This window comes from Terrapene carolina, unplaced genomic scaffold (assembly GCF_002925995.2).
Source record: "Terrapene carolina triunguis isolate 2854851 unplaced genomic scaffold, T_m_triunguis-2.0 Scaffold67, whole genome shotgun sequence".
Lineage (NCBI taxonomy): Eukaryota > Metazoa > Chordata > Testudines > Emydidae > Terrapene > Terrapene triunguis.
In genome coordinates this window covers 17,944,608-17,967,679 of record NW_020664418.1, presented here as the reverse complement: position 1 = coordinate 17,967,679, position 23,072 = coordinate 17,944,608, and the positions used below count along the sequence as shown (strand labels likewise).

Here is a 23,072-nt window from a genome sequence, read left to right as displayed (position 1 = left end):
CAGATTTTCGCTAAAACAACAAAAGGCACATCTCGGACACAGGGGCCCTCTTTCTCCACAGCCAAATTTCAAGTCCCTGCTGCACCAAAGCAGGGGTGGGGTGGGGTGTGCTAGAGTTTTTAAAAAAATAGGTCACCAGACATTTTTAATATGGGCAAAACAATGAATTTTTCCCTAGTCTCAGAAATGGCTGAACCTGAACCCTTTTGGCTGAAATGATTAAAAAACACATCAGCCTGAGGCAGACACCCAGCATGGAAAATTTCAGCCCAAACAGTTTAGAGACTGACAAAGTTATAAGCAACTAAAACCAGTGTCTTAAAATAGGAATGGGCAACATTTAAAGGAGGAGATGCTAGCAACCACGCTGCAATCAATGGGTATAATTTTTCAGAAATATAGCTCCTTCCTATGATGATGAAATGCCAATTTGGTAGCTTGCCTTTGGATTTTCTTTAACCTTTAGTCTCTCTGCTTCCCTGGGAAAAATAGTCAAGGTCCATTATGCCCTTTGTTTGTACTATCTGAATGAAATAAAGACTTCCGGTACTGGAGACTTCACTATAATTAATATGATCACACAATTGTTTTAGTCTTTTATTTTTTTATTGAAAGTCTAGTTTGATAGCCCACCCAACCTTAAGGGATAGGATTTTCTAAAGCACTGAAGTCAAGTGGGAGCAGAGTTAGAACAATGCTAAATGCTTTAGATTAGAAAATCCCACCCTAGGGGTGAAATCCTGGTAAATGAGATTGGTATAACGAGGTCCCCAGTGGACTTCACAGTGTCTTCTGCTCTTCTCCAGTTAGAAGTGACTCTTCCCTTTCACCCAAGACACTGGGGCAGATCCTCAGGCTAACTATGGATGGTTTGTGCCACTCCAGAGGTCTGGGTTACCTACAATTTTTAGACAAAAGTGCATAACAGCAGTGGGCATATGGATAAGATCATATAAAAATAATTCCTATTAAGGGTACAATTATTTGTCACATATGCTCAAATACTAGTGAAAATCATATTTGCGTTGCCCATTTATTAGACATGTTCATGATAAGAGCTTCAAGGCAAAGTATTTGCATAAGTAAACATGAGCATCAAACTGCAGTTTTGTTTTTTAACTGAACTGGCCTACATGGCTCCTTAAAGCACTGCAATTCTTAAACAATAATGACAACTCTGGCTGCCTATTAAATCTAAAAAGACTCAACTTTTCAACATGAAAATTCAGTCACACACTAACCCAGGATGTTTTCAGAACACAGGTTGTATCCTCCAGACTTTCCTAATATAACATCCCCAAAATTCTGATGCTGCATTCATTAGCTCTCATGACACTAATGCTCATCTGTGTCCACTCTTCTTGTACGTTCTTTTGGCAGAGGGTTTTTCCCGGCTGTTTTACTTCCTCTTCTTTCTAACTCTTTTAAACCAAGCTGTAAAGCCAGTCAAAATTTTTTCATATAAAAATTTTGTCTGTACAATGCCTAGCACAATGCGATCCTAGCCCAACACAGGGGCTCAGAGGTGCTGCTGCAATACAAATATTTTTTTTTTTAATTTTGAAAAATGGCTTTTCAACTAAAAAAAAAAAAAAAAAAAAAATTCAGAAAAATGTTTGTCCTGAGTCAGGACATCACCTCTGTATACTTTACTGATGCATCTGAATGCCAGAGCTGGTTACTCCTTATCCCTTCAGATTACCATCTTCAGCACACAAGATAGAAAGTCCTTAGGCCACCTACAGCCATCTTCTGTCTCAGATGCTCTTCTTTATCCTTTACCCTGTTTTGTGATTAGCATAGATTTCCCAGTTGAATGAGATCCCACACCTTAAGAGCCTGCTGTGCTCTGACAAAGCTAACGGCCTATCAACTGCCAGTGATATGTGCTATTATGTCACTATGAAATAAAGTGCTAGGCATACATCAAACTGGCTGCATAACACTGTTGAAGGGAACAGCACTAGCAAAGGGTAACATTTTCAAAACTGCTGAGTGACTTTAGGCTCCTAAGTCCAATTTTCAAAAGTGACATAGGCGTTTCAGAATTTAAATCTCATTAAAAGTCAATGAGACTTAGACTACTAATTATTTTTTTTTAAAGGGGGCTTAGGGACAGATTTTCCAAATTTATTTAGGAAACTAGTAGTATTTTCAAAAGCACTTAAGTAGATTAGGCAGCTAACTAGCGCACATTTCAATGAGAGTTAGGGTCAGATTTTCAAAGGTATTTAGGTGTCTATGGGATTTTCAAAGCCCCCTACACAGGTTAGGTTCTTAACTCCCATTGAGATTATGGTAGTAGTTAGGTACCTGACCTGCTTAGGGATGTGAAAATCCCACAGACACCTCAATATTTTTGAAAAATCTGGTCTAACATACACATTTGCAGTTTGGATCTTCCAAGTTCAAATCCAAATTTGCATGTTTGTTCTTCTATAGAAACTTTTCCATACCCCACTGCATCATGCACAAAACCCAGACTTTAAATACTGAATTTTTCAGTTCCAAACTAGCTTACCTTACAATCAGTGTAAGAAACACAGAATGGCTGCATTATTCAAGGAAAATTAGATTACTGCAGAATAAAATTCTCTTCTTTCCCTTCTGCCCCCTGGATCAATCACATCCACTATAGCTGTTGGTTGCAAAACAGTTCCAACTTCAGGTAGATGTTTTTCAAGCTCAGACTCTGCCTGCAGATGAATTTTTCTGGGAAGCTTGAGCAAAAGCCCTGTAGCCATTTTAAACTTAAGGGAAAGTGAAAACAGAGAGAGAGAGAGAGAGAGAGAGGGGTCTAACCATGCTTACTGCAGAAAGGTCAACAGAAAAAAATAGCTGTTTGGGCAAAAACCCTCCTCACACACATACTTTGCAGGTCTTATAGATTTAAGTTTATAAAACTAATTTAAGGCTGTAGATTGGTTTAAGATGCTTATGCAGCTTTAAAGCCTTCCATCAGTGTAACTGTAAACTAGCTCCAAAACATAATTTGGGGAGGAAGCTAAAAGCCTTGAAAGTTGGTCAAGGACAGAAGACACTCATGTGTCTTAAACATTGAACGTATTGTACTAGTACATGCATGCTCAGGCATGAAAATACATATTCAATCTACAATATAAACATGCCTTTGAATGACTAGTACCTATTATGCGTACAGGTGCATGTGAATGATAATCACATCGCATTGAATGTTTGAAGTCTATCTAGACTTCAGACTTTAGTGTTGCATTGAGGTTTGTCACCTTCTTGGCTGACAGAACCCTTCCCCACATCCTCAGTTCTTAAGGCAAGAAGTTTGCACAGCAAAACTCAATAAGTGTGAGCTTATTAATTAGCCAATGCTGATTTAGGAAGGTCCGTTACTATTTTATGTATGTGTGTTATTTTTAAAAGGGTGCAGAGGCACTACTGTTAGAAAAGGTCATGTTCCTATGATCAGGAATGGATGGTCAGACACTGCACAATTTATAAAATGCCATCTAAAGCCAAAATCAGAGTTGAATGTTGATTGTGTATGACTGACAAGTTGAGAAAAACAATATGACAATGCCACAAAAGTCCTTCTGTCCCCTCTCTGTTCTTTCACTGAAAAAAGAAGAGCTCAAGACACAGGCACCAATTTTTTTCTGTGCCGGTGGGAGCTCGCGCCCCCGGCCCCGTACTGACTCCACCCCTGCCCCAACATCCCCGCCCTAACTCCACCCCTCTGTGCCCCTATTGGACCCCTCCCCAAATCCCCGCCCGGCCCCGCCTCCTCCCCCAAGTGCACTGCGTTCTCCCTCCTCTTTCCTCCCTCCCAGGCTTGCTGCGCAAGACAGCTGTTTTGCAGCGCAAGTGCTGGGAGGGAGGGGGGAGAAGCAGGACATGGTAGTGCGCTCAGGGGAGGAGGCAGAGCGGAGGCAGAGGTGAACTGGAGCCATAGGGCGGGGCGGGGAGCTGCTGGTGGGTGCAGAGCACCCACCAATTTTTTCCCGTGGGTGCTCCAGCCCGGAGCACCCATGGAGTCTGCACCTAGGGCTCAAGAGTGGCTTTTATTTATTATGAACCAAACTCACAACTTGATGGAGACATCTAGTGTTATATATCATTTGAATTCCAACCATAATCAGAAGAGACAGAGAAAAATCAGATAGTGACCTCGCACAGCTGGGAAAAATGAACAAGATGGTACTATCTTAAATAAGGCACCTACCTTAAATAAAAAGTTTCATGTTAAGAATCTCACCCATTACAAGACTTTTTTTTTGGGGGGGGGGAAGGGGAGTGTGCATGAATTTACCCCTAGAAAGCGCAGGCCACTGGCTAAGGCCCTGATTCAGCAAGGAGTTTTAAACAGATGTTTAAAGCATAGCACATGCTTAAGTGCTTTGCTGAATTAGTAAATACAAAACCAAACCATTATGTTCTAGAAGTGTAAAGCTTGTGTGTAATATTCTAGATATAGAACCGTACTGCACATTAAGCAGGGGAGGTCGTTGTTGGACTTATCAGAGGAAGGTGTGTACCTCTTTAAAGGGTTAGAGAGGCATGGAGTGATTTTTACAGCAGCCATAGAGCAGGTCAGCATCCCTCCCCACCAGGTGACCGGAAGAGAGGGGGTACTATATAGGTCCATGCTCGGTAGGAAAAGCCCTCTTTTACCTGGGCCAGCCAGAACAGCATCCACCATCCCACCCATGGAAGTGGTAAAATACCAGGTTGTCAGGATGTGCTATGGGCATTACACTAGTTGCTCCTTTCTCAAGGAGGCTGGGAAGGAATTTTTCCCTCACCGCCAGATTGGCCAAGGCAAAGTGGGGGTTATGTCACCTTCCCTAGAGAGTATTCAGGGGAGCTTAGTTGGAGCAAACATTAAATGGGAGATGGGTTGTGATGTCACAACCCATTATGTAAAGGTGGGGCAGATGTCCTGTGCAGGTACTGCATAGGGAAGGGATACAGCGCTCAGATAAAATGGATTGATAAAGGATTTAAAGGAAGTATTCATTAAAGGAACAGAAACGAGGGGTTTGGGACTCCTATGACTGTCACGGCAGGGAGCCAACCCCTCCTCCTTTATAACTCCCCCCAACTCTCATTCAAGGGAGGGGATGGTGAGGTCCCAGCAGCAGGTTGGCAGGGGTCCAGGACGGGTTAAGGAGAGGGCTGACGGAATCCCTCCCTCCATGGACAATAATGGAATTACTTTCACTGTACACTTATCTGCTGGGTACTCCCAGATAGTTAAGAATAAAGTTGTGGCCTAATTAAGCCATATCAAGTGCCTCCTGTACTTCTGGGATAGGTGGACAGCCTTCAAAATTGCATCAAATGCCAGTTGTTTTGATTAATTCAGCCAAAAGAAATTTCATTAAAGAGAATTCCTGTAATATGATTCTCACTCTCATTCCTTTGTTCTGTTTGCTTTCTTTTCCTTCATTCCAGAACAATTGCAATCAGACAATACTTGCTCCATCCCTAGACAAGAGCATTCCACTAAAACTAAAAATTGGTGATCTGATTTTTAAATGAACTAGTGTCAAAATGTATTCCTCTTCTAGATGTTTTAATGGCTCCAGCACGTACGTCTGTTAAAAATAACTCAAGCCAAATTATAATGCAAAGTAATAAATGGTTTATTTTTCTTTCAATCTTACAACAATCTTTAGCAAAACAAGATCAGTTAAGTTTTGCGATTGAAAGTGATTTATTATACCATACGCCATTGATTTTGTTTATGAAATGTGGTACTTAAGTTTTATTTAAACATCTGTATATAGCTCCAGAGTGGAAAAGTGACGAGTTTCATTTCTCAATAGTTTAACAGAACAAACTAGCATGGATGTGAACATGACTTATTTGTCAAATTAAAGAATGCTCTTACTCTAGCTTTTTCAAACCACAAAATCCTATTCTTATTGCTCAGACACCCTACCATGTGTACATACCTGTACATCTACAGAAGAACAATGAAAAAGCAAATTCTGTCTACTTAACTACATATATACTTTTAACTGGTAAAAGAAACTATCCAATAATAATGGATTATAATACTGTAGGCATAGGTGGAACTGGAATACTGTGCAGTACTAATAATAGCTAAGATGTATAGTGCACCATATTTCTCTGTGTAATGTAATAGAAGATAACATTTTTTATAAGTAATTGGAAAGATACTTTGTATTTTGAATCATGCATAATAGGTGAGGGAAGAATAGTCTGCAGGATTTTAATTTAGTGGTTTGGTCACATAAAATGTGAGCCATGCATAACAAATATTTTGCACATATGTACATAACCTTGAAATTATTTATTTTTTAAAGTCTGTAAAAGTGTTGTAGTGAAGAGATATGAAAGCACTAAACAAGATGTTAAACATACAAAAAGACGTTTGGTCACCAATTTTAAGTTGATCTGTATTATTTTCATTAAGGGGTTCATTTCCAAAACAATGGCAGGGATGCACACTTAAATCCTCATGCATTGTTTTGAAAGTTGGCCCTAAATGTTAACATTATTTGTTGACACATTCCAGTTTTGCAGGTTGCTCTGTATTTGTCTGGTGTCACCTGGTGAAGATACTGAATGTGTGTAACCTTGCATGTTCATTTAAAAAGGTGAACATTAGTGCTCTTGAAAGCTACCAGATTAAGCAGCACTCAAAATCCTTTATTTGCCCACAGAGCAGGATGGACAATAGTAAAGCAAGCTTCCCCTCCCACTGCCTCCTACTATTTGCACCTCACTCCTGTTCTATCGGGATTTCTAGGGATGAGAGTGCAGTTCAGTCTTTATTGCCCATTTAAATGTTTGGCCCTTCTGCCCAAGACAGCAGCAAGGATGCCAACTGAGATGTAAGCACCAGGCTACGGGGAACGTGACTGAAGCCATCAACTAATTTCACATACGGTGCCCAACAAAACAATTTGAACAAACGGTATCTGTGTATCAGATTTTACATACTTGCAGTTCAAAACAGTAAACAGTCATTCAATGTTACTGTACAACTTTTACACCCCCGTAATAACATTTAATACAAACTGCAGGAACACAAGAAATTAAATTTAACCATCAGCAACATCATTTCTTACAAGGAATGGGCCTCCAACATTGCAAGTCAACTCTACTCCTCCATACACTTGTCAGCTATGGGGAACGTCCTGAACAGCGGTTCAAAAGTCTTCATCACCTGAGGGCTTTTGTGCATTCAGTCTGAAAACGTTTATAACGTCACTAAACTGGTCTGTAATTAAGGCTCAAAATAGCAAGATCTCCACAAATGGTAGGCTAGCAAAATGTTCTAACCTAGTATTTTCAATGTTGCTATACTAAGGAAGAACTTAAACAAGTTTACAAAAATGGACGGATTTCATTTAACGCTTGAAAACAATTTTCTTTTTAAAAGAAGAGACACAGATCTGGTTAGAGACCAGCTCCTCCAAGACACTGACAGCAAACAATCAGAACATTTAAAAAGTTGGTCTGATTTGTATATTCAAATACTCATTATATTCAAATACAAGGGTAACAGGAATACAGAACATGCAATAATATGAAAAACTTGCCTAGTAAATTCAAGTATAAGGTAAGAGGTGCAAGTAAGAAATTTACTGCTTGTACTATGCATGCTAGAAATGTTTTAAAACTCAACTGAAATAATTCTGTGGCTCATTCCAGGTTTCTCTAATAAGCATAAGGGCTTGTTGCATATTTGAACTTACATGTTTTGCTAGTTAAACAAACAAACAAACAAACATGTCTTTCAATATATATCTAACTAAGATTTTCAAGTTACATGATATGCGTTGATCTTATTCTGTTTAGGCTTAACATTGGACAATTTCTTTATAAAGGAAATGTTTATTGAAAAGCAAAAATATCTTTAACCAAGTTTCAGTAAAGCCAACAGGAAAAAAAAAAAAGTTGTGAAACACCACCCCTGTCCTCCCCACAATCTTCTAACCTTTTTTACATGAATAGGACTGAAATAGAAGAGTCCTATCCAATTCTAAATAAATATACCATCTAACAGCTGAATGGAAGGTTATTGAAAGCTGACACTTTAAACTGCTACTGCAATTCTCACTGCTTTATTGCCAAGAAAAGGAAAACACCTTTGAGAGAGAGAGATATTTAATGACTTTTGTTTGAATTCTTGTTTTCTGTTGCTCTCAAAAAGGTAACGTTTAGATCAAACGGACATTCTGATGATTGAAAAGCTTGGGAAAGAAGATTATAAACAAACCTAAACAGAATGAGAACAAAGTAAGAAAAATCCATCAGGTCCTCTAACAGCATACATCACAAAGTGAAATAACAGTGGTATCCAACAAGCTTTTCATAGTAACAATGTCAGAGACAATGCTAAGTGAATAACACTGTCTGTTTCCTGAGCTCTCTCGTGGATACATATGCATACAGCATTCACAGCAGCATGTTTCTTGAAGTGTGTTATATGGTTTATTTCCACAAAAAAAGAATTTTAACCAACTTCTTCACAGGCTCTGTGGCCTTTAGGCTTCTCTGATGAATGGCTAAACATTTGTTTTTCTTTCTAAGAATACTGTAATGTAAACATTGCAATATATAGATTATATTCATGAAAAAAGTTGTTCCCTTGGGTGCTTTTCTAAAATCCAAACATCATCCTAGTTTAGACCCCAAACTGGGAGAAGAATAGGACTTCATAAAAAACAAACTTTACAACATAAGCAACAGAATATCTGCTAGATGTTTGTGGGACTCCTGTGGTGAACTCCATCCTCCTTAACAGCTGCTTGTCATTTTTTGAGAAGTTGTGGCCAGAAGAAAAACAAAAAGATTAAATAACAGAACTTGGTGGACATTTTCCTCTGCATTAAGGGGAATCTGATAATATAAAACAGCTGTTCAAAATAAATACAACCGTTATGTTTTGCACTGTAATTAAAGTAGTCTGAAAGATTAAATGATTGTTTTCTATTTTAAGTGTATATATATATTTATATATATATACACACACACACACACACACACACTTTCTTTTTAGCTATCCCATTTTCATGCTGCCTTTAAAGAAACAGAGCAACATGAAAGCTCTTGCTGTGTTCCATTCCATATCCTCTCAGCTGTAACACAAATAATGGCTGATTTATTCATGACAATACTATGAAAGCCAGTTTTGTGCATCTGCCGAAACTGAAAAATGATGTCTTTTCATGTTGTGGGGCTGTGCTATAAAAATGTATAACTATGTTCTGTATAATATACAAGTTCAGAAATGAGACAAAATGGTAGATTAAAAGAGCAAGGACTTTTCTATGCTACTTCTTCACATACAGACACTGTGACGAGGCACTTCAGAAGAACAACTGGCAGCTCAGCTGTTTAACTGATTGAAAGAGATATTAATTTTTAAGTGCTCTATACAGTTGCATGAACACAGGTGTAAACAGAACTGTTTGGCCTCCGATACAAAACAATATTTTTGAAAGAAAGTGCTGAGGTTTGGAAATCTGTCCTGCATATTTCCAAATGCCACTATTTAACATTCAGTTTTAAAGGATTAATAAAATAGAAGTGTATTTGAAGTTAACCCACTCAATAAGCTTTGGTCACGATTCCAAAAGAGAGTAAGTCAATGAATTCTCTCAACTATCTTCTTCGTCATCACTGATAAGGTCCCTTTTGTCTAGGCTGGTCTCCCGTTCACGCAGGAAGTCCTCACGAATGGCTTCAAGTTCAGTTAGCTCCAAGCGCACTTTCTCCAGGTGGTAGGTCCTCCGGTTCCTGATCTGACGCAGCGGGAAAGGATTCAGATCTCCAAAAGCAATGTTGATCAGTTTCCTGAAAGATTACCTAGCATTAGATGATCACCACTGGATCTATGGCTTTTAATGGCAGTTTTAAGCTTCATTCACTTTAGTCCTTTATACATGATGTGAAATGAATCTCTGGCATAGCCCTCCCCATGTACCTAGTGTGTCTTAGATGAAATGTTGAAATTTTAAGGTAGCTTTGGAAAAGAAGCAGTTTTAAAATGACCACTTTAGTTACAGAATGTCCCCTTAAAAGCTGGCCAGACCGCAGAAGCAGCTGCCAAGTCTACACTGTACTATGGTTTTATGGACATTGAAACATTGTGAGCCGGAGGTGTAACGAAGCTTTAATTAACAAGAGTTTCATCAACCAGGGTGGTTACTGAATATTTACTTCCTAAATATTCCTTCTTTCAGATCTTCTGCTTTAGTTCTGCTGAAATTAATCCAATACTATTGCCTTGAGAAATCTGACATTAGGTTACTGTACAAGTCCAAATGCACTGCACTTTCAAAATAACTGGGCTACAACAGTAGTTACATTCTGCATTTCATGGCTCCAGAAAGTACTGCATCAGTTTCCTTATTAAAAAAAAAAAATACTATAATTCTATTTAGCCTATCCTTGTAGGAGAATAAGCAATATTGCTGATCTGCAACTGTGATAAAACAGATCTTTAATTATTATATCTGAAGTTCTCTTTTTCCCCTTAATAGCTCATTCGAGCACCTGATTAATTTCAATAACAATTGGGATCAATTTGTTAGCTTTTCTTAAGATGGTCTGCAGTTTACAGATTGAAAGGCTGGGATTTTCCTACATTCATATTGTATAAGACTCAGAGGTCTTACAGGTTAAAACAATAATTTCCTTGTTTCTATGCACACGAACATCAATAACCTCTCACTAAATATATACTCTAAAACAGGTCATCTGAAGTACAATTTTTATCATAATGAGACAATTAGATATACACCTCTACCCCGACATAACGCTGTCCTCGGGAGCCAAAAAATCTTACCGTGTTATAGGTGAAACCGTGTTATATCGAACTTGCTTTGATCCGCAGGAGCATGCAGCCCTGCCCCCCCGGGAGCGCTGCTTTACTGCGTTATATCTGAATTTGTGTTATATCGGGTCGCGTTATATCAGGGTAGAGGTGTACAATTCTTATTTCCCTGTACATTATTCTGAAGTTGCACCAATGCACATATTAGTCGGGACTTTTCCAATTAGGCAGCTTAAACTTCAGAAATGTGTTAGTGCCAATTAATTATTCCAGCCTCTGGAAAATGTCCAGGAATAACATAACTGAATGTCTATCTTTCCTGTACTATGAATAGGATGATGTGTGTTTTTCCACAAGACTGGACTCACATCTATAACAGTCATTTTTAAACATTTTTTTTTTATCACTTAGCTTTACAAGTTCAAAAATATTTGTTATAAGTAAATTGTTTGTAAAATGGTGAACTTGAGAGGCTAGAAGGGCATGAATCATATAGCCTACTTTACAAAGATTGATTTTTAAATTAATCAATTCAGCTTAAATCCACGAGGTGGCACTATACTACTATAAAATATTTTCATACAAGTGTCAATTTAAAAGTCAAATACAGAATGGGATTTAAAAAACAGAACGCAGTGTGTATGTATTACGAAGCTTTTCTACACCGACATGTGCCTATAATTTTAAAAAAGTAAATAGTTGGGGCCCCAAATTTTACAGACTTAAGCCAACCTGGTTTAGTAAACATGCCTCGGTAATACAAAAAGGTTTCTGTGGGAGCTGCAGTAATCCAATTTTAAAAATCAATATTGAATTCCATCACTAGGTGTTAGACACATTTATAAAAAAAGAAGGTCCAGCTTTACAAGTCTTGTAAGCCTCAAGATTGACATTATCTCAAAGAAAAAAGCACTACTGTTGAAATTAGGGAGAGACAACAATTCAGTCTGCACACATCAGTTTCTGGCAGTGTTGTTGTGGGAAGTCATTTTAATTCAAAGGAGATTATAGGTTAAAAATTCCTGGAATACTCCAAAGGCTCAGATTTAGTAAGCACTATTTATCTTTCTGTTGCTTTGTGTGTTTAAAAACATTTCCACCCACCTCCCCAAACCCACACACACTTTTCTCCACTTGTAGGTTGGGAGTCATGATCATCATTTTCCTTTGGCCACGAACTAAACACAACTCTCTGCAATCATTCCTTAAATCATCATCAAAGGGGTGGGGTGAGGGAGTCAATGCTGAGGCACACAAAAACATTGTGTACCATCCCCTCAGAGCCATTTTATTCTGGGGAGCCAAAGCCAAACTTCCCTCTCTTATGTGGAAGTGCAGAAGATTTTCACTGGGTCAGCCCCTCACATTCATCTTTAAGCACTGGGTGAGACTATACAGACAAGTTAGTCTTTTCTTCCATTCAGAACTCCCAAACCATACAGGGAGCTCTGAACAGGAATCAGATTTTAAACCCTAATTCACATGCAATTTATTATAGTAAATAATACCCCACCCGCCCCCTCAGTTTAGCTGTTATCAGAGAACAGCCAAGAATGTTTAAAAAGTTTCAAGTGTATTACTGTTGTGCCAAATTCTAATCCAAACAAACTGCTATTTTATGAAAAATAATTTTTGTTTGCTGTTATTTAACTTACCACCCTCCCTGTATCAAATATTTAAGAACATTAGGTGCTAATTTATGCTGAATACAGTGCACATAAACTGCACTACCTATGCAAAGAAGAATTAAGGACAGAATAGCACTTATAGCACTGTCTAGTTCCCATCATCTCAAACACACACATGCCAGAATATAAAATTTTCTGACAACCCAATGCTTGCCTATGTACATGTATTAGTAGTACACAAGATAACCTGGATTCAATAGGACATGTCCATATCTCTTAACAACTTATAATCTAAGCATAAAGTAAGGGCCGGGACTATCTTTATGTGTGTTTCTACAGCACCTAGCACAATGGGGCTCTAAGTGCTACTATTTATTTTATTTGCAATACAAATATCAGTAAGAGTAAATGGCAACACTACATAGTAAATATAGTCATATGGGGTTAAATTGCAGAATTGCTTAGAAGATGATGCTTTTATCATTTTATCAGCAGCTATTTTTTTACTTTTGTATTCTGAATGGGGGAAGTCTTTCACATACACCTTTTAAGGAAGAGGATAGACAAAAATTAAACCAGTGACTAGAAATCTCACTAGATATTCTTCTGAACAGATGTCATTCATCTAGGTGAAATGTCTCATTTGTGCCCCAACACAAAATACTGTTGATATTAAATATGTTTTTAAAGTACTTACCTAGCATCAAGAATGGTGCGAGTGAAATATCGGAGGTACTTGAATATGGACATTGAATCTTGCAGTTTTAAGATCTCCTCTTCTTTGTATTTAAAAAGAGCCAGGGCAAAACGGAAAATGACCTGGATATTCAAAAAAGATTTATATATACACACACACATTACATTCTGAATACACTTTTATAATAAAACTGGTTTTTAGAAATATTGTGGTCTTCCTGCATTAGTGTGTGCTGTTTAGCATAATGGCAGCTTTCTGTAGGGGAAACAGCTCCATTTGTGATGTTCAAACATTTTTTCCCAGGTACAATAATAATTTGGGCACCATCAAAACTAATGCCCAAAGGCTTCTGAGCTCCTTACAAAAACTAATCTGTAAAGCAAAGACAATATGGCCTAATAAACCACCAAAGCTGTTTCAGAGTTGAAATAAAAAAAATGTTCTGCATCATATTTAAAAAAAGTAATTGGCTTTTCAGTGCCTGGGACCTCACAATCTTGTCTTGTGGGGTATTTGAACACTTGGGAATATATGTTATAGGGAACTGCAAGCCAATTCAACTTTTGCCAACAGCTGCTCAGTCAGTCACTGGTAGGAGTTACAACAGTCTAGACACTCTGTCTATGATGGAATGGGTTCAGCAGGCCTAGCACTTTGCAACTCTGTACAGGTATATCTTATCACAGTATTGTGATCTTTTGAAAGTTATTTTACCCAAACACACACACACACACACACACACACACACACACACACAAAAATAAAAAAAATAAAAGCCACATTGTAAACTGGAATGTTCACTTAAGAGAAGGTTATGGTAGTGAACTTACTACTCTTGCCTATAGCCCCCCCCCCATCTCTCTTTCTTCCCCCTTCCCCTATTTGCTTAAGTACTGTGTTCCTGTTGTATCTATGTCTGAGAAAAATAAAACCTTTTAAATAAAACTGTCAGTTTTATTCAGCTACCATTTCATATGCGAGTTTCTGCTGAGGTACATTTATAGGCAGCTGTTTGTCTCTTTTTAATGCTGCAATTTTTAATTAATGGGTTACGTGCCCCAAGCACTAGATGGGTGTCTACAGAAATAAATTAAAAAAAATTGCTGTAGGGTGACAGGAAAACAAATGCCATCTCCCTATTCTGAGCCAAGTCTTGCACTTTCCTACACCTCTATTTTAGAATATTTGTAACCCAGGAAATACTGGTTAGATATCTGCTTATTTCTCAAAAAGGACTGTGATGCATTTAAAGTGTTATGAAAGGGAACTATCTAAATACTTGGTTTTATTCTGCTTATTGAAAGTTGTGGAAAATTTCCAAGTCCCAAAATTTCGACTTAAAATGGAAGAATTTGTTGGCTGGAAAAGCTGTTTTGTAAATTTCCTCCTCACTCCATTTTTTGACCAGCTCTTAGAACTAACATATTCTTGTGAAATACAACCATCCCCCACCTTGAATTTCTCAACACCACAGTGTCTTGTTACAACATCTAATACGAACTGAAAAACATCTAGCTCATACAACTCACCTTTGATCCCTCATATAGGAAAGAGTCCCATATTTTAAAGAGGATGTCACTGACCACGCTGTCCACAAATACCACCAGAAACCAGTTGAAAGTTATGAGTGAGTAGTCAAGTTTGTATTGTTCAAAGTGAGCATGCAATCGTGGCAGTTTCTCACTCATTAGATCCTTGAACACTCGCTGGTCAACCTAAAGACGACAGACATGCTATTACTGCTGCTAAGCACTTACATAGCTCTGTACGTGTTTCAAAGCACACCACTTTTTATTAGACATTTATATTGTAGTAGTACTTAGACGTCTCAGTCAGGTCTGGGTCTCCATTGTACAAGGCACTTACATATACTAACCAATCTATTCTCACAATAGCCCCATTGTTGGAGGCAAGCATTATTACCTCCATTTTACCCAATTTCTAAGAAGTAGCTTTCAAAGTCAGGATTAGATTGAAACCACATTTCAGCAGCAGTTTTCAAGACTGTTTTATTTTGGCATAATGCATACCTGAGAGCCTAGCAGAGTTTTAGTATAATAATCACGAGGCATGAAAACTTCCACTATTGTGACCAGACACCAAAAAGCATCTTCCTGTTCCAAGTAGAGAAGTGCAATTGCTACCAATCTAAAAATAAAAAGAGACAGTTTTGAAAACAAGCCCACTAAAACACAAATCAAATCTATTAAAACTAAGTTTTAAAATAAAACTACCTTACTTTTTGTTCATCAAGGAATAATGGACTACATTAACCAATTTGCTAAATACATTTAAAATTATTAGGATAGCTCGAACAGGAGGCATGTCTTGGGCGTCAGTACTTCTATTCAGCTAAATAAGTGGACAAATTAAGGCAAAAGGAAGCAAACTGATTTGCTGGAAGCCATTCTGTCAGTGGCTTGGCCAAATTAAAGTATTGGGAATCTGTTGGTTTCAAGGCCATTGCTGTGGTTCCTAATCTGCACAGCCTCCTTTAATGGCAGAGTTGAAAATAAAGACCCTCCTACACATTATACACAAAGGAAGTCCTGTGCATTATTTAAATAGCCTTCTGTAACAGAATTAAAGGAGTTAACATTTCTTAAAGCTATTGTTTTATGTACAACACTGCCAACTTGAAATTTACCATAATTTTAAAAATGAGCTAAAAGTAATTCTAAGGGCTATGCATGCCCGAGACCCCACGCCAATATTTATGGATGTACTTAAAAAAAATTCTCCCCCTTTTTGCTGTGTGTTTCACACAAATAATCAGAAAAAACTAACTGACTATATAGGGGAAACTGTGACAATGATTACACATAGTTTGGCAGCAAACTCACAAAATAAATTAACAGAAAAAAGGTAAAATCAATATTTCTCACCAATCCCTTCCAAGTTATAGTCATTGTAGGTCTTAGTTGAGAAATTAGGCTAAAAAATTTCCAATTGAAGCATGATATTTTCCTTTGATTTCCAAGTTATTTAGTGAGCTTTCCAAAAGTATCTAGCATCGAAAGTGAAATGACTGTGCAGCTTTTCAAGGTATTTTGTGATATACTGAGGCCCACTCCTGCAAGCTGCTTTGGCACAGGAGAACCTTTGTGCCTGCAGAGAGCCCCACTGAAGTCAATGGAGCACCATGCGCTTGCAGGGATCAGCCCACATAGAGCATCTTGTAAGTTTGGAGCCTTAGAAGTTTATTTGCCAAAAGCTATGGAAAAAAAATACATTGATTATATTTTGTTGTATAAAGTGATAATCGTCTCTCTTTTCTGGTAACAGAGAGAACTGAATTTCATTTTTGCCTTTTGTGAAGAAGCTGGGATGGCCACTGAATCAGAAAAAAACCACAATTAAGGAGTGAACTGTTTGAGGAAAAATTCCCCTAGGGCTGTACTATAAAGCATTCTAAGTGAAGGAGCTTTCAGGAAAGTAACAGCAAGTGTGGCATATTCACGGCTTCTGAAAAAGTAACTGCTTGGGCTGTGTAGTTTGAAAAATAAAATAAAAATACTAATGTGTCTGTCTTACTTTTCCATTTCATGAAAACCATAACATGATCAAAGGACATTTAGCTGCATTTCTGGTCTTCCTGTTTGCACAGTCAAGGGGAGCGATGAAAACCAAAGTTACATTAAGTGCACCTAATATCAGACTTGACTTTTCTTTTTCAAGTCAGATTGCCTTAATCTAACATCACTTGCTTGTTGAAACTTCTGAATGTGGAAACAGTAACTGCTTAGGACATCATAGAACTATGACAGCTTCTCAGACTTTGCAAGGTGAAGGAAACTACAGTGAGGGCATAGATATTAACTTTACCTTAAGTTTTGTGAATCTGCTGAAGTCTGAGAATTAACGTTCAAAAACAGCAAAAACATTTTATAATTATTTTATTAAGTTAGGTCACACTCAGTCTGAAATTCTAATTCAGCCATGAGGTTTCTTGCATTGTCTCCTTAATCACCTGGTGTTGGCCGAGAGCATGATGGCTCTGATCCAGAATAAGCCATTCCTTTTGTTATCTCCAAGGGTAGTTCATTTTTGAGCACAGTACAATTACCTTCAGGACCCAAGTTTTTCTAAGCACAAGTGACTGATAAGCAATCAAAAGGGAACACTTCTGTTCCCTGTGCCCTCCACCTTTGTGTGAAATCCTATAGACCTTGTTTAGGCTCCCAATCCTTGGACAAGTCCAGTGGCAAAGTTGTTTAACTAGTTATTTCTTTCATTTATCTACCACTGTAAGCAAAACTGACTAACACACTTCATTCCCCAACTCCACTTTTTGCTAGGTTCTTACGTCAGCAGCTATCTCTTACTATTTAAGCATTCCAAACCAACAGATTTCTGGGCTTTCGAGATAGCAACCCGTCTGCCTTAATTTAGGAACTTTGTTTTTTAAATCTAAAAAACAAACAAACTATACAGAATTCTCTCTAATTTATGAGGATTTCATTTCATTACAAAAATATGATTTTATATAATTTTTATATAATTATATAATTTATGAAAATTTCTGTGTCACACAGTGTTATTAGATTCACCTACATATGAACCAGATTGGATTGCATTTCCCCATTCTCTCTTTTTGCCCTATCTCTTTCTTCTCTTTACTAACTGCCAGGACAGCAATATCCCAATTAGGTGTCTCAAAACAATCAAGGAGAAGTGACAACTTTAAAAATGTTGGTTGTGGAGACAAAAGAAAACCAGGAAGAAAGTTACAGAAGAGAATATCACTCCCCTCCCCCACCTCGCGGCCCCACCGAGCCAGTCTCCCCTACCACCAGATTCCTGCAATCCTTGATTTTATTTTATTTCTGGGTCACATTTTCTTAGTAAAAAAAAAGTAGAAGTATCTGTTGCATAGTGAATACTAAACAGAATGTTCTTGCCCTAGCTGAGGCTTATGTGAAAATAACTGGGAAAATTTTGGAAACATTTTGCACACATTAAGACACAAGATTAATTTACTACAAATTCCTCCCAGAGAGGAATCCTTTTGGGATTGTCTACACTATTTTTTGTTGTTTTTCTTTTATGCACACATGTAGCTTCACCAGCTTCATCTGGTACAGATTTCAAACCAGGACAAAGCTGTACCAGGCAAGTCACTTTACACCAATGCAGTAAACTTACTAAACTCCACAGGTGTTAGCCAGTGTAATTACATCAGTGAAAAACTATATCAGTGGGGGAAAAAAATGCAGACAACCCCTTCTTTTACAGAGGACTTTTATGGATCCTGAATATTCTTCTGTACTTATGTTAGGAATGCTACAAACTCTTGAAATGTTTTTTAGAATGGAAACACCAGGGTCAGGATTTCCTGACTGGATTTATTAGCATAAGATGCACTAGGGCAAATGATAGGGTCTGTGGCCCTTTACTCCTGGGAGAATTCTGTGTCAAAAAATTAAAAATTCTGCGACCAATATTTTAAAATTCTGCAAAATTCTGCATGTTTTTTGTCAAAATAATGCAATATAATCCAGCTAGTTTCAATTATTTTGGTAATTTATTTAAACTACAATACAGTGGATGGAGAATGGGAGCGTGGGGCATTGGAGGAAATCATCAAACCCTCTTCCCTCCCCCCGCATCTAATAGTAATGTAGCTAGTATTGACCCTTTACATCTAATTATTAGTCAAAAAATATATGCACCCATATGCTCAGTGTTACATCATAGGCAACTGAAGAGCAAGTGAGGGCCAGAGACTCAAACTCACAGTCTATACTGGCTATTGACCATCTCCAAAAAAGTTAGTAGCAAACAGTTCATGGAGCACATTGTGATAGGAAATTTTTTCAGTCCAAAAATTTAGACCAATTCTAATCACTAAAGCACCATAAGCATTTATAAGGCCACAATGTCCTTTACAATAAGGCTCCTTTACACCACTCTGGCAATGTAAAGGAGTCTTAAAATTTTTTACACCTGTTTTATACTCCTGGGGAAATTCGCTAAGAACAATGGGAACAATTAACTAAGCAGGCAGGCTGCTACATTCTCCTCTGCCAGAGGGAACAGAGCCTGCCCTACAACTACCTCTTCAGAAATACCCCAAAGCCCTGCCCCCCACATCAAGCATGCTGCAATAGCGAGTGAGAGGGACAAAGTGTCTCTCTCTCTCTCTCACACACACACACGACTACCTAGCCCCCACACCTCCAGGCCGTGATTTACATCTCTACTGGCTGCTTTGGGTGCCCAAACTGACCTGTCTGCACTGCCAGGGAGTGGGCGCATGACCACTCTTGCGGCTTCCCTTTGCTTCCCTGTCAGAAGTAATTTTTCTGTGGGTAAGCAAAGAAATCTGCGGGAGCAATGAATTCTGCACATGCACAATGACGCAGAATTCCCTCAGGAATAGCCCTTCTAGTGCCAAACGTTTTTAACCATCAGCCAGAACTTTCATTTTTTTGTTTTAAACTAAAGACAGACATAAAAGCAACACAAAACTTCAACTCAATTAAACACCACATTCATTGTACAAGTTCCCTCCAATCCTACCTCTTCTGCAAAAATCTATTTTACAGATTTCTGTCAGTCTAGGATTATGGCCCAAGCATGGATTTTTCTCCTCATTAAAAAAAGCCAACAAATTAAAGCACTTGATCAAGTTGTCAACTCCTCTGAATAGAAAAAAAACCTGTTATAATCTAGTGCATGTCTTTGAAAGATGAACAAGTATGCCACAATATGGCCCTTAGATGAACTTGTTTCTCATATTATAGGAGGGAGAATTAAGCCCCTTATTTTTCAGGAAATTATTTATCAATTTTATGATCACTGTCTTAAAATGGCACTTTTAAACATTATTTTGAATGACTTTTTTTCCTGCAAATTCTTCCTGTTACATAATTCAACTATTTGATACATTTACTCCCAAACTGTTACCAACGTTTGAAACAGCTTCCAAATTAGCAAATCAGCAAGATGAGGAATTTCTTTAGTGAATCAACCATAAAAAAATTCATCTTCCTGAGGCACAGTGCTATCCTTACTGTACAAGTCTACTAAATGTTTCACTATACAGCTCTTTTATTTATCAGATTTGAAATATAATACCTATTGAGACCTTGGCAATATCCTATATCAGGATTTCTCCATGAAAATGCCAGAAGGACATTTCTTAGCTTCTGGATCCCTTCAGAAGTGGGGGAAGAGTAATGCTTGTTGTTTGGCAAAGTTCGCAAGAGATCCAGCTCTATTTGTTTGGATGCAGGATTCTGTTTTTCAAGGGCATTCTGAAGCAGGGTTTGGAAATATCCAGGATCAGTGCTGTCCTTGCATTTTTTAATGTGGAGGTTGATGCACCACTTCCACATCTTGGAACGATGTTCATGTGGGATTCCAGAGCGGATAAGGGTCTTCAGTTCTGGACAGCATATCATCTCCCTGTTCATTGTGCTTGCAAAATAGTTTTCCCATTTTACCCCTGTGGAAATCTCCTGGTTTTCAGTGAGAGAAATGGATTTCAGATCTAAGGCTCGCACCTTTGCTACTAATTTCTCTTCCTCATCGTCTTCTGGGACTGTCTGAAACCCATAAATATCATGTTCACTGTAAAGAAAAAAAAAAAAGAATATGATTTCTACAAAAAGTTTGCAGTCTGGTATGTTCTAAGGAAATTCCAAATAGTCATTCTTAAGTTACTTTGGCAATAGTTTATATAGCAATATCCTTAAAACCATGCCAGAGCTTTCATACTATTTTAATAAAAGTGTTAAAGTTCCCTATTCAGTTTATTACAAAATATATTTTACTTTTTGAACCATTCTGTATTCAAAGGCTGTATCTACATTTGGAATTAATGTTATGTAAGTCACTGCAAGGAGTTTAAGCCACAGAATTATGGGTCAACCATGTTGCATTAATATCTGGAATAGTTAAATGTATTGGATAATTTTGCCGATATTTAATTTGATACCAAATTATTTAATATAATTGAAACAAACAAAGTATTGTGCTTACAAGCCCTGTTATGTGATTTCACCGATATAGTTATGCTATTATTCATGGAAGGAAAGTAAACTAGAAATTAAAAAAAAATTACCACTATCAATTTTCATATGCAAATATCTTTGGCCCAGCAATACACATCAGTCAAGAAGCCTAGGGTATAAGTGTACTGTTCAGAGGGGAAACGGAGGATGAGAAAACATTGTATATTCATTCTCCTGAAGTACTTTTAAGATACTTAAGACTTTACAATATATATGAAGTTTCATATCTGAAATCCATTCTCCGCCCATGCCTCCCTCCAAATACAGACTGGATGTCCTCAAAATAATTAATTAGCCTAAGGTTTACCTGACAAGGAAAGGTTTAAAGAAAGCTTGTTCTGGATGCTCACTGCTGTCCACTTTCAAAGCATCTTCAAGCAATCGAGTAATGACATCACGAGCAGGGCTCTGTTCCTCAGAGCAAACAGGATTCTTCATTTCTTGAAGCAAGATCAAGTATTTACTTTCTATCTGACAAAGTTTGGCTTCCAGGCTAGCACACTGTAGAGAATAACATGCCAAATTACTGTACTAATTTGAAACACAAATACATGTCACATTAAGTATTTCTAAACATCTGGTTCAAAATTCACACAGCCTAAAGATCAAAAGGATACAAATCTATAACCTGAAAATAGTCCATTTTCCTCTCCTATTTTTACATGCCCAGAATGCACAAAATGACACAAACATTTGAACAAACATTCTGAAATGGATTTTATTTTATTATACTGTTTATGATAGCAAATACTATAATTAAATGCTGCATACTCAGACTGGAATGGATCTTTACAGTCACAACTTACTGGTGGGGGAGGGAGAGGGTGTCTTATTTTGGGCTGAGTTGTCATATGCCGAGTATCAGCACAAAGGTGATTTTTTGGGGGGGCTGCGGGGGGAGGAGGGCACTTTGAACAAAATCCATTCAGCCACTGATGTGTGATATGAGTGGTAGCACCAATCTTTTATACTCTTACAATTTAAATACAACTGACATTTTAAAAATGTAAGATTGTGTGTGCGTGTAGTCCTCAAAGTTTGATAGATATTGGTTATATATCTTCAAAATTATAAAATGTTTCAAAATTCCTTGCTTTCACTCTCCACATACAGACTCCTCTAGAGTCCAGAAATTATGATCCTGCACCTCCATGCCAAAAACCTAGCCCCACACATACTTATATCATCCAGGCCTGACTACAACTTCATGGAATCCACATATGAAACATACAAAAACGCACTCCACGTCTGGACATGTCCTACTCAAACAGTATATCCACATACATAAACATACCTAATTAGCCCCAAGCAAACAATAACTTGACCACATTCATTCAAATACCCTACTCATCTGTACACAAATGTGCTCTAAATCTACATACGCTGACACAGGCTACAAAAAAAATTTATTCACTCTTCCCACTCACTAAAGCTTACTGTACTCAATGTGACATATTTAGTGTACTGTTGCACATGACAATACAGTCTCATCCTTAACTGCATTTCCTGACTTGTGTGTCCTGAAAAAGCAAAATGTTGCAATCTTAATGTTGCATGAAATATTCTGTGCTCATAAATTAAGACTGCAGTTTTTAATTCACTGGTAATGTCAAGTCATACAAATCTCTGAGAAATCATTCATGCAGCAAGATTAAATAGATTGTAACAAGCACAGTGGCATTCATCAGAGAGTCGCCATACAAAACATATCTAAACAGTTCCATTTCTACTGTAGAGTGGAGTTTCTTGGGCAGATTTACAAATGAAATTGCAACACAATGGAATATAAACAGCGTGTGTGTGGGGAATAAGTCATGCCCACATTACCATGTGTCACTCTTCAAGAAAACTGAGAAATAAAACTTTTAAAAAGACAATGGATTTAAGGAGCTGTGCAGTTCTGAGTGCTGAAAGGATCATTTTCACTGTTTAAACATTTC

General features: G+C 37.7%; 1 protein-coding gene across 1 annotated transcript in view; it reads right to left on the bottom strand.

Moving 5' to 3' along the window:
- Nucleotides 1-9,410: 9,410 nt before the first annotated feature.
- TBC1D2B (TBC1 domain family member 2B) overlaps nt 9,411-23,072 on the bottom strand; it is a 63,437-nt gene continuing 49,775 nt past the window's right edge. Inside the window, exons 8-13 of the mRNA XM_024200572.3 lie at nt 21,440-21,633; nt 20,195-20,689; nt 15,145-15,262; nt 14,644-14,829; nt 13,115-13,236; nt 9,411-9,807 (exon numbers count right to left, since the gene is read on the bottom strand). Coding sequence (XP_024056340.1) covers nt 9,612-9,807; nt 13,115-13,236; nt 14,644-14,829; nt 15,145-15,262; nt 20,195-20,689; nt 21,440-21,633 — 1,311 coding nt within the window. The 3' untranslated portion in view covers nt 9,411-9,611. The remainder of the gene's footprint in view (nt 9,808-13,114; nt 13,237-14,643; nt 14,830-15,144; nt 15,263-20,194; nt 20,690-21,439; nt 21,634-23,072) is intronic.